At 39.2% G+C, this 16,233-nt stretch overlaps 1 protein-coding gene across 1 annotated transcript in view; it reads left to right on the forward strand.

Annotated features, from left to right (window-relative positions):
* Positions 1–1,907: 1,907 nt before the first annotated feature.
* The window catches only part of LOC130915650 (guanine nucleotide-binding protein G(o) subunit alpha), a 191,899-nt gene continuing 177,573 nt past the window's right edge, over positions 1,908–16,233 (forward strand). Inside the window, exons 1-2 of the mRNA XM_057835613.1 lie at positions 1,908–2,498; positions 3,034–3,076. Coding sequence (XP_057691596.1) covers positions 2,381–2,498; positions 3,034–3,076 — 161 coding nt within the window. The 5' untranslated portion in view covers positions 1,908–2,380. The remainder of the gene's footprint in view (positions 2,499–3,033; positions 3,077–16,233) is intronic.

The following is a 16,233-nucleotide window of genomic DNA, read 5'->3' on the forward strand; positions in this document are numbered from 1 at the left end:
TACAACGACTACACCATGTCTTTTGTCGACATGATTTTGCACGGTGTCCTTTGATCCCACATTTGAAGCACACCAACTCTGTGTCGTCTTTGATCCGGTCACGAGCGTTTGCTTTTGTGGCTTGCTTCGAAGCTCTTGCTTTAGTCTTCATCACTCTGTCGCTTGTTTCTGCTGCATTTAACTTTTCCGTTTCTTCAAAACTTCGGAGTTTGGTGTTGAATTCTGCCAATGTCATGTTCTCATCGGTATGCGCCACATGACTTGTAAATGGCTTGTAACTTTCTGGCAGCCCCTTCAAGACCACTGCGATAAGTAGACCATCTGCCATTGTTTCACCTGCATTTCGCAATGCTGTGATGGCGGTCTCAGCTCTTATTATGTAGTCCACTATGCTTTCTTCTTTTCCCTTTTGAGGAGATTTTAGCATGGTGTACAAGTTTATAATCCTGGGTTTTCCCTTCCCAGCATAATATTCTCTTAATATTTTCAGAGCTTTTCTTCCGTCATTTGGTGCATCTCTCATTATTAACCAGAGGCTTTTATCATCAAGAAGTTGTATCATTTCAGCATACGCGTCCGCATTTTTTATTTCATCATTTTCTCTCTCGGCTTCAGTGGTTGGTCCTACCAGCACTGTCTTCTTTAGCCCGATTAGATGAAAATGTCCCAACATTTTAGTTTCCCAGAGTTCATATTTAGCTTCATCTCCGTCAAATGCCAGTCGAGGTAACCTACTTGTTCCTCGTGGATCCATTTTGCTTGTTAGCTTTTTCCGCTAATCAGCAGTCCGTGAGCACGCTGTCCTTCGCGACCTTCTACACAGCGGAAACTGACTTTACCTTCGAATGACTCCTGGGCCCATAACCTGTTGAGGTGATTGCAGCTCAACGTTGCATTCGTAGGAAGAATTGACGGAGAATAAGTTGTCTTTTAGCCAAAACTCGGCGTGTTTAATTTCCACTGACATGCGGATACATCCTCTCTCATTGCTGTCTTCACAGGCAATCCCACAAATCAAAGTCATCAAAGTCAAACACAAATATGTAATAAATGTAGCACTATAGACAATTAAGTCCCATCCTGCCATCTTGTGGCGAAAAGATAATATGTCAATAATAACAAGCAATAGGAACATTATTTCAACATCAACTGAGGACACATTTATGAATACAAAACATTTCCTCCACCATTTCTCTCAACAGCAATAAACACAAATAAAACAAAACTAACTGTTGACATATCTTCAGTTTTAGCCTGTGTTCACTTTCAGAGCTTTAAAGTGCGGTACAGCATATTATCCCACCGGTCACAATTGTGACCAATCATAAAACACACATTTTGACCTATGTGTCGATATTTCTTTAATTTTTTTATTACTGATTACTTAAAAGGGCTACCAATGACACATGATTCTGACTTTAATATGTCTGGGAAAAAATTGGGATTAAATGGGTTAATGTTAAACAATATAAGATATTTTCCTCCAAATTTTAATTCCAAGATATGCACATTAGGCCAGTATTAGTTTAGTGGTCTAATGATGATTCAGGAATAAAGATAAAACATACATTTTGGCTTGTCTAGAAGCATGCTGTCTAAATCAGAAGAAATTTGAATGGATATTCAGTTACGTTTTACCTTGCTAGCTGGGATATTTCGATTTTGAATATTTTTCTAATTCCAAAGGGTTCGGTTAATGCACGTGTGAAACTCATGGGGTTCGGGAGATTTTGCAAGGTTAAGAACCACTGATCTAATAGTTTCCTTGTGATGGTGTTCACGGGCAAAAATTTAGAACGCTCTGTACCTCAGCTGCGCCACTAAGCCGCGCCACTGAGAGAACCCAAGCCCCTCCCGCATCTCCCTCTCCCCTCATCTTCTTATTGCACCCCTCCTTTTCTGACGTCAGCAACCTGCAAGTGAACGAATGAAGTAGCGAAGCTCTGACTGAGCCCCAACGGGAGATACCGGGAGGTTGTGGCTTTCTACACATAGTGAGTCCCTGTCACCAGAGGATCCGAACGGAGGAAGGTCGACGCGAACAATGCAAGCAGCTCAATAACGGAGTGGAGACGAACCGAGCCGGCTGTGATTTAGAAGTGAGAAAAGAAAAAGAAGACGGACGGACAAACGGATCCATTGCAGTCCACGTTGAGAGACTAATAGGTGCGGAGGCTACGTGGGTTTGGTCCGTGGACCAAAACGTGTGGAAACGACATTTAAATGTTCTAACGGTATATCGCCGCTTTGAAAGCTCCTGAGAGAGAGGCATCATAGGAGAGGATAACGGGATTTGCAATAAGATTCCTGCCTTTTTCATCGCTTTCCTCTTTTCGTGGGTGCCAATCCCGGTTACGCTATCAAGCTGTGTTCTTTAACCATGGGATGTACTTTGAGCGCAGATGAGAGGGAGGCTCGTGATCGGAGCAAAGCCATCGAGAAGAACCTCAAAGAAGACGGTCTCACCGCGGCCAAGGATGTCAAGCTGTTGCTGCTCGGTAAGAGAACCACGCCGGGGCTTCTGTGGAACCACGACGTGGGTGGGGACAGGCGTCGTCAAAGGATCAGAGTCAGGGTCTCTTTTCATATTGCCCGATTACCAATTTGATAAAGTACATTGGTTTTGTTACTTGAGTACATCTGAATACACCCTAATTTGATGTTTTATTATGCATGCATTGAACCTGGGCCTGCGTGTTCATTATAAACCAGGTACATGGCAGAGCCAGCAACGTCATCTTGTCGGTTTAATAGATTGTAAATTGATTCAATGATTAGCCATTAATTATTCGTGCAGTGTCAAGTTCATGGAGATGATCTTGTAAAGGATGTTTGAGGAAAATGGTTGCACCCTCCTTCTGCCATCTCCACCCAAATCGTTCACTTAAAAGGAGGATGCGCTCTCTCTCTCACTCGCCTCTCCCCTCCCACCATTGCCCATTTCCATTCTATCAATTTTCCTCCCTCAAACTTGCTCACACAGAGGTGTTTAAATCCATACAGTTTATATTGTATTTTCTCTCAATTCCGCAGGGGCTGGAGAGTCAGGGAAAAGCACCATTGTGAAACAGATGAAGTAAGTCTCTTTAAAGCATGGTCAACAAAATCACTTCATTTTCCAGAACATCACAGACGCCATCATTTACAGCAGTCATTGAAGTGTAATAAAACATTTTACAATTTTGAAAGCTAGCCTTTTTTTTTTTTTTTTGACCCCACACTGCTCATTTCAACATTAACGTGAAATGTCAAACCTGTGTCACACACTATGAGCTTGGATTTGTGAGTAAAAGTAAAAGGCAGGAGATTTGATTTACACGTGCACCAACAGCAAATGTGTAGAATGTTACTATAATGTCACAAACAGTGCAGTAATCCACTCGCCTGAATTCCATGCATGCAGATGGCATGGGTTTGTTCGTGACAAGGAATGTCAAAGTGGCTGGTTGTCTGTTTCTATGTGCCCTGTGATTGACAAGATACAAGCCCAGAATTTAGTCTGATTTATGCCGGATGGCTCCCGACAGCTTCAGGATAATCGCTGAGTAATGACTAGTAATCAATACATGCTACTTGGTGCAAGCTTAGTGACGTTTTGAAAATTGAGTCGTAACGTTGCCTCATCTGGGTGAGGTCAATATTGCAGCCACACAAATTTATGACACGCCGGAAGTTAATCCAATCATCATACTGTAAAGAGATGCTAATCGGTCCTCACTCAGCCTAGTTTATTACATGAATTAGGACCCTGAAGATACTTGAAACCGGCATGAGGCACATTTGGAACACATGTCTGACAAGTATAGTAAATGTCTGACAAGTATAGTATAGTATAGTATAGTATAGTATAGTATAGTATAGTATAGTATAGTATAGTATAGTATAGTATAGTATAGTATAGTATAGTATAGTATAGTATAGTATAGTATAGTATAGTATAGTATAGTATAGTAATGATAAATATAGTATTCAAAAAAGTATAATCCGTGATCGCGGGATTAACTGCACATTTCAGTGCCATATGTGGAAATTCAAACAGTCCAAAAATACAGGGCCAGGTGCAGAATGTTTCATTTTACTTGTAGCTGCCTTAGATCACTTCTCAGTTTTTGCCTGATGATTTGGTCCCTTTTGAATGCTGGCTGTACGTTCACTTCAGTGATAGCATTAGAAGGAGTCTCAAAGCCACAAAAGTGTCTCAGGTGGTGTAGCTCACCCAGGGGGGCATATCAATGCAAGATGTGGCGTAGTGTCCAGAGCAACACCCTAATGCAAGACAATGCTAAACTGCATGTGGATGAGGTGGGTCATCAGTTCCTGCAAGATGAACGCACTGATGCTATGGAGTCTGGACTAATCTGCTTGTTCCCCAGACCTGAATCCAGTTGAAAATTTTTGAGGATACAATATCTTGCCTCAACCACCAAAGCAATCTTTCACCACAGACTATGCAAGGAGTTAGTGGATGCTTTAGTCCAGGAGAGGAGAACCCTCAGGAGACCATCCACTGCCTTGTTAGGAGCATGCCCAGGCATTGTAGGGAGGTGATAGAGGCACGTCTAGGTCTCACATACTAGTGAGCCTCATTTTGACTTGTGTTGAGGACATCACATAAAAGTTGAATCAGCCTATAGTGTGTTTTTCCACTTTTTGAATAAGACTCTAAATTCAGACCTCCATGGGTTAATAAATTTGATTTGAGTGATTTAGTTGTCAGCGCATGCAACTATATAAATAACCAAATATTTCGTAAGAATCAGATGATGTTATTTTAGTGTTCCTTTAATTTTTTTAGCAGTGTATATTTGAAAAAAAAAATCCTCAATTATATTTTGCCCAAAGGGTTTAGCTGTATTTTGTTGATTTATGTTTTTTTTGTTATATTTCTAAATCATTCAAATGACCATCCTGCTTTATTAACAATTCATTTATCCTCTAATCCAGTCTTATTGCATCACTTTACAGACACTTCAGTGGACATAAGCTGTTAATAGGCTTTGGATATGCCCATAGTGACACATGAACACATATCACTGGAATACATGATTCACTGGATCCAGATGAGCCTGTTTCTCAGATGTTAATGACCATTCTGGCAGTGCAGCACATTCTGCATGCTGAATGAATGAAAGTCCCATTGGACTCAAATGAATATACAGTATATACTAGTTAGGGCTGTCAAATTTATTCGTTAACAGGCGGTAATTAATTTTTTAAATTAATCACTTTAAAATATATGACGTAATTAAAGCATGCGCGGGATGACCCATTCATGCGTTGCCTCAAATAGTTCACAATGACGCCATTTTAGCACATTGAAGGCGAAAAGCAGGGTAATACGAGTGCACACAGGCACGCTTAACTGAACACAATGCAGAACATACCGTTTTGCAGCCACTACTGACAGTCATGGTTGCCCAACTTCCCATCATGCATTTGGGCGGAGTATGAGACGATCTTTTTCTTAACACGTCGAATTGAACACACTGCAGAACATACTGTATACCATTTGCAGCCACTACTGACAGTCATGGTTGATCAACTTCCCATCATGCATTTGGGCGGAACAGTTAAGTCGCTACAGTATCATTTAGTGAAAGCGCAACAAAAATAATATTCCTATCTCTCAAAAAAAATAATGTTCACAAAACGAAAAGTGCTCAATGCAAAGAGAACTGGCATTCCCAATAAACACTTTAATATAAAAAACTATAACTTGTGCTCAAATTTATCTTTTAAGACCTACAAGTCTTTCTATCCGTGGATCCCTTAACAGAAAGACTAGCCACGTTTACATGGAGCCAAATATTCCAATTGCAATCGGTTTAGATGTTCAAACCGAATAAATGTGTTCCATATAAACACCTCATTCGGAATGAACAGGCCCAAACCGAATGGAATTTCATTCCGTTTCACAGGGGTGGAATATTCCTTTTCCCAAACCGATTAGAAGTAAAATTATATCATGTAAACAGGGAAGCGGAATGGTGTCTGGTTGCGTTCTTTCTGCACATGCTCAGTACTGATGTGGTGACGTCACTTGGTGACGTAAGTAACGTCACTTGCAACATGGCTTTCAAGCACACGCACAGCGCACCTAATTGGAGTCCGGCGGAAAGTTTATATCCATGAATCCCTCCACCAGCCCACACAATTTTTTAAATGAACGGCGTGTCATTCTGAAGTTTTGTTTCCACTCGAAAAGTTAAAACAGCAGCTGATCTGACGATCGATCTCCATGTTTTGCAACATGACGCTTTGTTTTGATTAATCTGCGCATGTCAGACGGCAGTTGTCAAACGTCCTTTCGGAATAAAGGCAGACACATGTAAACGCTGGATCGGAATAGATGAAGTGACATGTAAACAGCTGATCTGAAATTTCCATTCGGAATTATTTGAATCAGTATGAATAAAAGTCAGCATGTAAACGTGGCTAATGTTAATAATGTTAATGCCATCTTGTGGATTTATTGTTATAATAAAAATTTTAAAAAATCCAGTACTAATGTACAGTATGTTGAATGTTTATGTCCGTCTTGTTTCTTATCTTTCCATTCCAACAATAATTTACAGAAAAATATGGCATATTTTAGAGATGGTTTGAATTGCAATAAATTACGATTAATTAATTTTTAAGCTGTGATTAACTCGATTAAAATTTTTAATCGTTTGACAGCCCTAATATTAGTATTTTACAGGCTACTCTTCTATGCATTGGTTTTAGTGTGTTTACTGTATTAAATTACTGAAGCAATTGAATTGTCTTCTCTACCGATAATAGAAATTCCCTTTGTAATGTTGTATTTTCAATTTGCGCTCATTGCGTACACATGGTGTAATAGGATATTAATATTATTACGCTTCTGAAGGTGCCAGTTTTTGTCATCTGATTCATTCCAATTTCCTCCAGCTAAGTTCCTAACATTTAAGGCCTGAGAGCATCATTATGCAGTGTTTCCCAAGAAAGTGTTTTAAAACATAATTGCTCTAGTTCTGAATCTAGGAGAGTGCTATGATGTATAGATACTCTTATACTGGACACCTGCAGTCAATGGTTTTGAGACAGTTCAACATTCAGTGTCTCAAACCCCTTGACCAAGGGTACTATACTAGTATACTTACTCATATTTCCCTTAAGAGTGACTCTCATCAAGTTCAGGGATTACATTCAATTGATATGCCTTGACCGCATTTTCTGCTGCAGAGATTTGAACATCTGGGGCACACTAGAGTGGCTGCATGTGTTGCACTGTGTAAGTGTATACTCCAGAGAGAGATAAGGTGAATATTTGATCATTAGATTTAGATTGAGATGTTATACTGTGTGTCAAGCGACACTGTGCGTTTCAGCTGCTTATGAGCTCAGTAAAGAAAAATAGGGGCCCAGAGAATACTATTACTGATAGTTTTGAGTGTTTTATTAGATTGAAGGTCTACTTGGACCAGGTTAAAACTTTTCTGCCACTGCAAGTTATGTCTCTTTGGAAACATATTGGTTCTTTGGTTAATGTAATCAGTGTGCGAGTGATGAGTGACAAGAGCTTGTGACAAAGCACTGATAACATCTCTGCCGCGGTGCACAGATGCAATATGATTCTGAGTATTGCTTATCATGTGATACAGTTAAAAGAGGGAAACTTAAGGTAATTAAGTCAAGTGATTAAATTGCCATTGGAAACCTACTCATGACAGCATTATGTATGTAATTTACCACATTATTTCTAATATCTGGGCTACTATATTATTCTGTGAGCGTGTTTGTGAGATGCTGCTGGATGCACCATCCATTTTAAATTACTGTGTTCATGGATACGGAGAGGTTCTGTGACAGGACAATTGACCACGCTCATAAAAAGTATGTTAAAATAACGTAACGTTGGAATTTGGAACTAAAGCTGCAATAACTAATCGATTAATTCGATTACAATCGAATAATAAATTGTTTGTCAACGAATATGTTGATAGATTTTTGCCGGCATCAATGAGCAGTCCCGTCTGTGTCCCTGTTTGTGTGTCATGTGACATGAGGATTCGAGGATTACTTTGAATCCTAGAACAAATCACTCCTGAGACAACCCATCCTGTTTGTATGAGGTACAGCTTTTGTACTTTTTCAAAAATCCAAGTTTAGGCTTGTAGCGTGTTCTGTCTTCAACTGACTATCACTAAATAAAGCGGACTTTGGTACAGCCCCCTACGGGAAGGCGTGACACAAAGAATGACGACGTGTCAATAGATTTTTTAAGTCTATGGACTAGCCTACTTTTCCCCATTTTACATGTATCCACTATTGATAGTATTGCCTAGATACTATTGATAGATTTAAAAAACGGAAAAAAAAAAGACTGCTAAAAAAGCAGAATAAAAACTCTTCTGCTTGGGTCAAAACACCAGATGACTTTACTCTCTCATTGGCCGTCTTACAAGAATATTAAACGAGTTTTAGCTATTCTTTTTTCTACCTTTAATGAATTCTTCTGTTTCTTCTGCTTTGTTTTTTTCTTCGTTTTGTTCTTCAGCGGCATTTGTAATCAGCAGACTTAGGAAGGACAACTGACGGTTAGAAACGAAGTCTCAAAGAGGACATATTGCGCAGTGTTGGTCCATTATTTATCAGTACTCACAATACCTGCATTTTCGTATTGCGTATCTGGGCCTCTCCGAAACTAGTATTGGTGATGCATTAATGGAATTATTGCTGTTTTGCCGATCAGAATGATGGGAGATAAGTTCTTTTTAGTAAAGGTTACAAAAAATTATTGTCTTATTTTCATTTCAATGAACACAATAACTAATATTTAACAATATATTTATGCCTTCGTAAGCATTAAAAATACATGTTTCTCAATAGAAATCATTGTCAATTTTGACAATATTTTCCAGATGATTTCTCAATAGAAATCATTGTCAATTTTGACAATATTTTCCAGAGCCAATTCCGAAGTGCATTCTGGGTAAAGTATTTTTTATTGAGATTGGTGTCAAAAGCAGAAGCAAATCCACCTGTCCCAAGGAAAAAATTCAGCCCACACCAGAATATGCAACAAAACACTTTAAGGAACATTTAATTATCCCCCTGTTGGACAAGTAAAGATTACCATATCCAGGGGCGTTACCAGGCAGGCAGGGGAGGGCAGTGCCCACCCGCGGACACACTCTGCCCACCCAAAGAAAACTGGATGTAGTACTAAAGGCAGTCTGGGCACCGCGTATGGTATCCATTCATATAGTACTGATGTGTTCTAAGTTTTAATCTTTGCGTTGTTACCTCCTCTTTCACCTTAAATTAATTTAAAAAATAAATAAATAAATAAAATAAAGAAATGAAATGTTGGTTTTGTTCCTACGGGGCGCTATGTTTTCACCAGTGTTCACCTGGATGTTGAGTTTGATGAGTTTTGAAGCATTCTGAGGGGCTCAAAGTAGGGCTCAAAGCGTCGGCGGGACAAAGAATGACTGTTAGGGGGTGCTACGTAATCTATTTGGAATTTGTCTTTACACGGTATCGAACATTGCACCGGTCTTGACCTGCCTGCCGATTTTGGTGCATTTTGAAGGATTCTAAGGGGCTCAAATAGAGCTCAAAGGGGCTGCTGAACAAAGAATAAGTATAATAATAATAATAATAATAAAACCGAGGAACCACAATAGGTTACCTAAAAAAAAACATTCTCCCCTAACATAACTATTATGTGATTAGACCAAATCACAACAACAGCTATCTCAAGGACAAAACAAAACAAAACATGTTTTAAGGTGCAGTAGCCCTACGGTGGATTACGACCTACTTGAGAATTTTAGCTTTTATTTATTCACCCCCCCCACCCCCCTAGGTAAGACTAATGCCCATTCACAAGTGGCATCCTGGTAACACCACTGACCATATCCCAACTCATATTTGCTGCTCGATAAAAAACAAGTTTAGAAGCTTCTTTTGTAAACTTGGTTAGATATTTTACTGGAGAACCCTTTCGGGAACAGAAACTGAAAATGTGGGCGGTTGAAAATATATTAAAATGTGTCATTTGTCAGAAAAAAATGTAGTTTGTGGACTGTATGTAGTGATATACTTTGATTCGATGAAATGTGCTTTAGTCTGACATTTGGGCGGCCAGTTTGCCTGTTTGCCATTTTGATCATTTCTCTGGTCTTTGCTTACTGCCTGTTAAAAGTTATTATGCCATGTTCAGGTGTAGCAGAATAAGGAAATAATATCAAGTACTCCAGCAGGCACTGCAGTAATATCCCCTGAGGCTTTTCCCCCAAGGTGTCACCACAGTGAAACAGACAATCCATATGATAGATTTGGTATGCAAGCTTTTACGCCAGATGCTCATCCTGATGCAACCCACAATCGGGAAATGAGCCCAGGCAGCGGGGCACTCAGACCACTGAGCTATGTAATTAACCTGTGTGTCTGAAGTAGAATATTACAGCTTGTTTAAAGACAGGAACGCCTACATCTACCGCAAATTATTCGGAATGGGGACTAGGTCACTAGTAGGGGTGTAATGAGGCATAATCTGGATATATGTATTGATTAATTAAGCATGATCCAAATTTATGGATCGATATTAAATTAATTGAAGTCACTTGTATCCAATCGAATGATAGCAGACTTTGTAATATCAGCATATATCATATTGTTGTACAAAAAATTGATATTGTATCGTATTATCCTGAAATTAGTGCTTTATACCTCTGGTTGTTAGACTGTAAATTACCATGTGATGGATGTGGTGTAAAGTGAACCAGCAGATTCTGTTCATACACAAGCGGACATACCTGAAACACCATCACAGAACACAGCTGAAAGTGGCTAGAGTCATTGACAAGGGCAATGAAGGGCAATGTGCTACTATGCCATCAGTGTAGTATTTCCTCTTGACACCTTCAATTTGGCTTTCCAAGGTATGTATGTATTTGCGTCTTGCTGACCAGATTAGAGGCGGTCACCCAGATGGAGAACAAACATTGGTCCCATACGGTTGCGATGCTTCCCACAGGCTTTTCCCACTGTGAAAGCTGTGAAGTTGTGTGTGTGTGTGGTTTCTCTAGAACAGGAGATAATTAGGTCTGGGCCTCAGAAGAGGACAATAAAAGAGAGGTTGCGGGGGGAGTTGAGAGAAAATGGGGCTGTGTTTTGTGCTGAAAGGCTGGGTGCTATAGAAGATGAGGCAGAAAGTGGGGCTGGGAAAGAGTTTTAGTGTCCACTGTCTAGAATGAGTGAGACAAGCAAGTTTGTGAAGACAGGGTCCAGGCTCTATGGACAAGTAAACAATTTGTTGTTGAAGCAGTGAAGTTGCCTGAGGGCTTGGGAGAGCTCACTTGTTCAGGAAAACCACAGAGGAGTTAATTGTTCAGACACCATACTAAAGTAACCAGGATTGAGATTTATTAATTGGAAGGAAAATTGATGTGGCATGTAAAAAGAATAAAGAAAAAAAAGAGTACAGGCTAGTACATGACTGAATTATTACAAAGTAAGTGTAGAAGGAAAAAAAAAAAACATTTTTGAGCAAGACACTAAGAGTAGCTATCTTCATTTTTAAATTGTGCGTGGCAAAATGACATATGACCAAGAACAGGGATGTCAGCTGGGCTTGCAAGGCCATGCCTTCAGTGGACTTTGCCCTCCTCTGATAATCATTAGCCTCTTGGTCTGTGGAGCAACTGAAACAAAAAAGCCATGAGGGTGGTGGTTGGAAATAGAGGCGAAGCGGGGCATGGGGGCTTGGGGGCGGGTTTGTTGGCACCAACTGTTGTACATCTTACTGGTCATCTGAAGGGGTCTGTCAGCCAGATAGTCATCCTTCATTGGTTAAATATAGCCTTGGGCGTTCTCATCACTGGAATGATTTGATTGGCCGCCTGAGTGGGCTGTGAAATAACAGCTTGTTATCAGTGCGTGTGTGTTGTTTTATGTGTATGTGTGTCGACTTAATTGGTGTTCGTTTGCACTCACCCCTTATAAATAAGCAGTTAGAGCAGTTAATTGAAATAAAAGTTTTTTTTGTTTTTTTTTGTTTTTTTTGTTTTTTTTTAAAATTATCATTAGTTTGTTTTATTTATATTTTAATTATACTGATATTATACACTATATTAAGTGGGGCAGTTTGGAAGTGATAATATAATGGTTTGAATTTTATTATTTATTGTTATTGTATTTACGAGTTGTATGCAAACAATACATGGAAGATAATAAAAGAAGTAGCAGGAAGAAAAAAAATAGAATACAGGATACATATTCATATAATAAGTGTTACAATTGCCTTTCATAATAACGTGCTTAAAGAAAAAGTTGATCAAATATTGTATTACTGAATCGGCTTCAGGTACCAGCAATCGGCTGATTTTTTTTTTTTTTTTTTAAATACCGTATTTTTCGGACTATAAATCGCTTTTTTTTTCATAGTTTGGCTGGGGGTGCGATTTATACTCTGGAGCGACTTATGTGTGAAATTATTCACACATTGATATATCATTTCACATGTTATTCTGGTTGTTTTGGAGTGACACTGATGGTTTCGTAAACTTGTTAGCATGTTCTTTATGCTATAGTTATCTGAATAACTCTTAATAGCTATGTTACGTTAACATACCGGCCACATTCGCATTCGTTGTTCATGCACTATGTAACATTATCATACTGTACACTTACTCAGCATGTTGTTCCCTGTTGTATTTTTATTTTAAATTGCCTTTAAAGATGACATACAGTATCTGTTCTATGTGTTAGAGTTAATCAAGTAAATTTCCCCCAAAAATGCGACTTATACTATGGTGCGACTCATATGTTTGTTTTTCCTCTTCATTGTGCATTTTTGGGCTGGTGTGACTCATTCTCAGTTGCGAACAATACGGTAGGTATCCGCATCGAAAAAAAACAAACCTTTAGAACTTTCCCCAATCCTTTTTATATGCTTATTTTGGGCCAATGGATAAAGGTTTGTTGAGCGCATAGGCGGACATTCGGGGTGGCTGTGCCCCCTCAGTGGCTGAAAATGTCATTGGGAAGTTCAGAATTTTTGACATAAGGCTTAAATCTTCGAGTTAGCGGGGGTTTACCGTATTTTTCGGACTATAAGTCGCACCAGCCCAAAAATGTGCAATGAAGAGGAAAGTCGCACCGGAGTATAAGTCGCATTTATAGGGGAAATTTACTTGATAAAATCCAACACATAGAACGGATATGTCATCCTTAAAGGCATTTTAAAATAAAAATACAATACATAAACACATACTGAATAAGTGTACAGTATGATAATGTTACATGATGCATGAACAATGAAATGCAAACGTGGCCGGTATGTTAACGTAACATAGCTTCTAAAAATTAATCAGATAACTATAGCATAAAGAACATGCTAGCAAGTTTACCAAACCATCAGTGTCACTCCAAAACACCAAAATAATAAGTGAAATGATATAATAATGTTTTAATAATTTCACACATAAGTCGCTCCTGAGTATAAGTCGCACCCCCAGCCAGACTATGAAAAAAACTGCGACTTATAGTCCGAAAAATACGGTAATTAGTCGGTGGAGTTCATTTTAAAAAACAACATATGCACGCTTGAGAATCACCGATGACCCACGCAATCAATAGTGTTGGCTATGTTTTCAGGATAAAGTTCTTAAAGCTTACATGTCGTTGTACCAACAGCAACATTTGTATTCCAGCAGCTCTGCAGGGAACAGGCTGTCGAGGCAAACAGGGCAGAGTGATATCATATCATATTTTTTTTTTTTTTTGTGGGAATGAATGGGACTCCCCAGCTGACTGAGCACGAGTGGCCGAAGCACTCCTTTCTATTATGGTTGCATTACGCAAAAAACAATCCCGCAGACTGAAATGAATTACGGTAGTTTGGTGTGACATTGTTTTGGCCGCTTGGGTATTTTGGACAATAATCTGCATTTTAAATCTATTTGTTAGATCTGTTAATATCATTTCTTATTTTTATAAATTCTTAACTTTCCCTTTATATATACAGTGAGGCAAATAAGTATTTAGTCAGACAACAGTTTCGCAAGTTCTCCTACTTGAAAAGATTAGAGAGGCCTGTAATTGTTAACATGGGTAAACCTCAACCATGAGAGACAGAATGTGGAGAAAAAAAACAGAAAATCACATTGTTTGATTTTTAAAGAATTTATTTCCAAATTAGAGTGGAAAATAAGTATTTGGTCACCTACAAACAAGCAAGATTTCTGGCTGTCAAAGAGGTCTAATTTCTTCTAACGAGGTCTAACTAGGCTCCACTCGTTACTTATATTAATGGCACCTGTTTTAACTCATTATCGGTATAAAAGACACCTGCCCACAACCTGAGTCAGTCACACTCCAAACTCCACTATGGCCAAGACCAAAGAGCTGTTGAAGGACACCAGAGACAAAATTGTAGACCTGCACCAGGCTGGGAAGACTGAATCTGCAATAGGTAAAATGGTCGGTGTAAAGAAATCAACTGTGGGAGCAATTATTAGAAAATGGAAGACATATAAGACCACTGATAATCTCCCTCGATTTGGGGCTCCATGCAAGATCTCACCCTGTGGCGTCAAAATGATAACAAGAACGGGGAGCAAAAATCCCAGAACCACACGGGGGGACCTAGTGAATGACTTACACAGAGCTGGGACCACAGTAACAAAGGCAAATATCAGTAACAATATGCGCCGCCAGGGACTCAAATCCTGCACTGCCAGACGTGTCCCCCTGCTGAAGAAAGTACAAGTCCAGGCCCGTCTGAGATTCGCTAGAGAGCATTTGGATGATCCAGAAGAGGACTGGGAGAGTGTGTTATGGTGAGATGAAACCAAAATAGAACTTTTTGGTAGAAACACAGGTTCTCGTGTTTGGAGGAGAAAGAATACTGAATTGCATCCGAAGAACACCATACCCACTGTGAAGCATGGGGGTGGAAACATCATGCTTTGGAGCTGTTTTTCTGCAAAGGGACCAGGACGACTGATCTGTGTAAAGGAAAGAATAAATGGGGCCGTTTATCGAGAGATTTTGAGTGAAAATCGCTTTCCATCAGCAAGGGCATTGAAGATGAGACGTGGCTGGGTCTTTCAGCATGACAATGTTCCCAAATACACAGCCAGGGCAACAAAGGAGTGGCTTCGTAAGAAGCATTTCAAGGTCCTGGAGTGGCCTAGCCAGTCTCTAGATCTCAAGCCCATAGAAAATCTGTGGAGGCAGTTGAAAGTCCGTGTTGCCCAACGACAGCCCCAAAACATCACTGCATGGATGAATGGGCCAAAATACCAGCAACAGTCTGTGAAAAGCTTGTGAAGAGTTACAGAAAACGTTTGGCCTCCGTTATTGCCAACATAGGGTACATATCAAAGTATTGAGATTAACTTTTGGTATTGACCAAATACTTATTTTCCACCATGATTTGCAAATAAATTCTTTAAAAATCAAACAATGTGATTTTCTGTTTTTTTTTTTTTCCCACATTCTGTCTCTCATGGTGGAGGTTTACCCATGTTGACAATTACAGGCCTCTCTAATAGTTTCAAGTGGGAGAACTTGCACAATTAGTGGTTGACTAAATACTTATTTGCCCCACTGTATATATTAAGATATATAGCGGAAAACACTCAGGTGACTTGAAGTTCCACTCTGAGACCCTAAATTTGGCGAGATTTCAAAATGTTCCTATATCATCATTGGAACGCTTAAAAATCTCAATTTTCTGGGGGAAGAAAAAATTTTGAGCATATAAAAAAATACATTTTAAAACCCCCAAATCCTAACTCGACGTGAGAGCATGAGAGAGCATAATTAAAGACTCCATGATTTTAACGAGATGTTATCACGTACTTACCTTGTTTCGATCCAAAAACTGTGTAGCATGTCGCACCCAGTGTAAAGACACAGCTGTGAATGGCCACAGTTATATATACAATATATTTGGGGGGATTTTATGTGTGAAACATGGTAATAAAACAAGGGTTGCCATGCAGAAATCGCTGACATCAAGGAGTGGTCGAGATTTTCTTTTTCAAACTTTTACCCTTTTAAACGCTTACACTCCCTTTAACCCCTTTTTTCCCCCCCCTTTTTTTTGTCTTTGTTTGGATGGATAATTATCATCTAAAATATCGGGGAAAATGCGACAGTAACACAAAAAAATACAATTAAGCGATAGCTATGAGTTAGATATCGGTGACCTGTTTACAGACACTATTTTTTTCATTGGGACCTAATTTGTTT

This window comes from Corythoichthys intestinalis, chromosome 5 (genome assembly GCF_030265065.1).
Source record: "Corythoichthys intestinalis isolate RoL2023-P3 chromosome 5, ASM3026506v1, whole genome shotgun sequence".
In the NCBI taxonomy this organism is placed as follows: Eukaryota; Metazoa; Chordata; class Actinopteri; order Syngnathiformes; family Syngnathidae; genus Corythoichthys; species Corythoichthys intestinalis.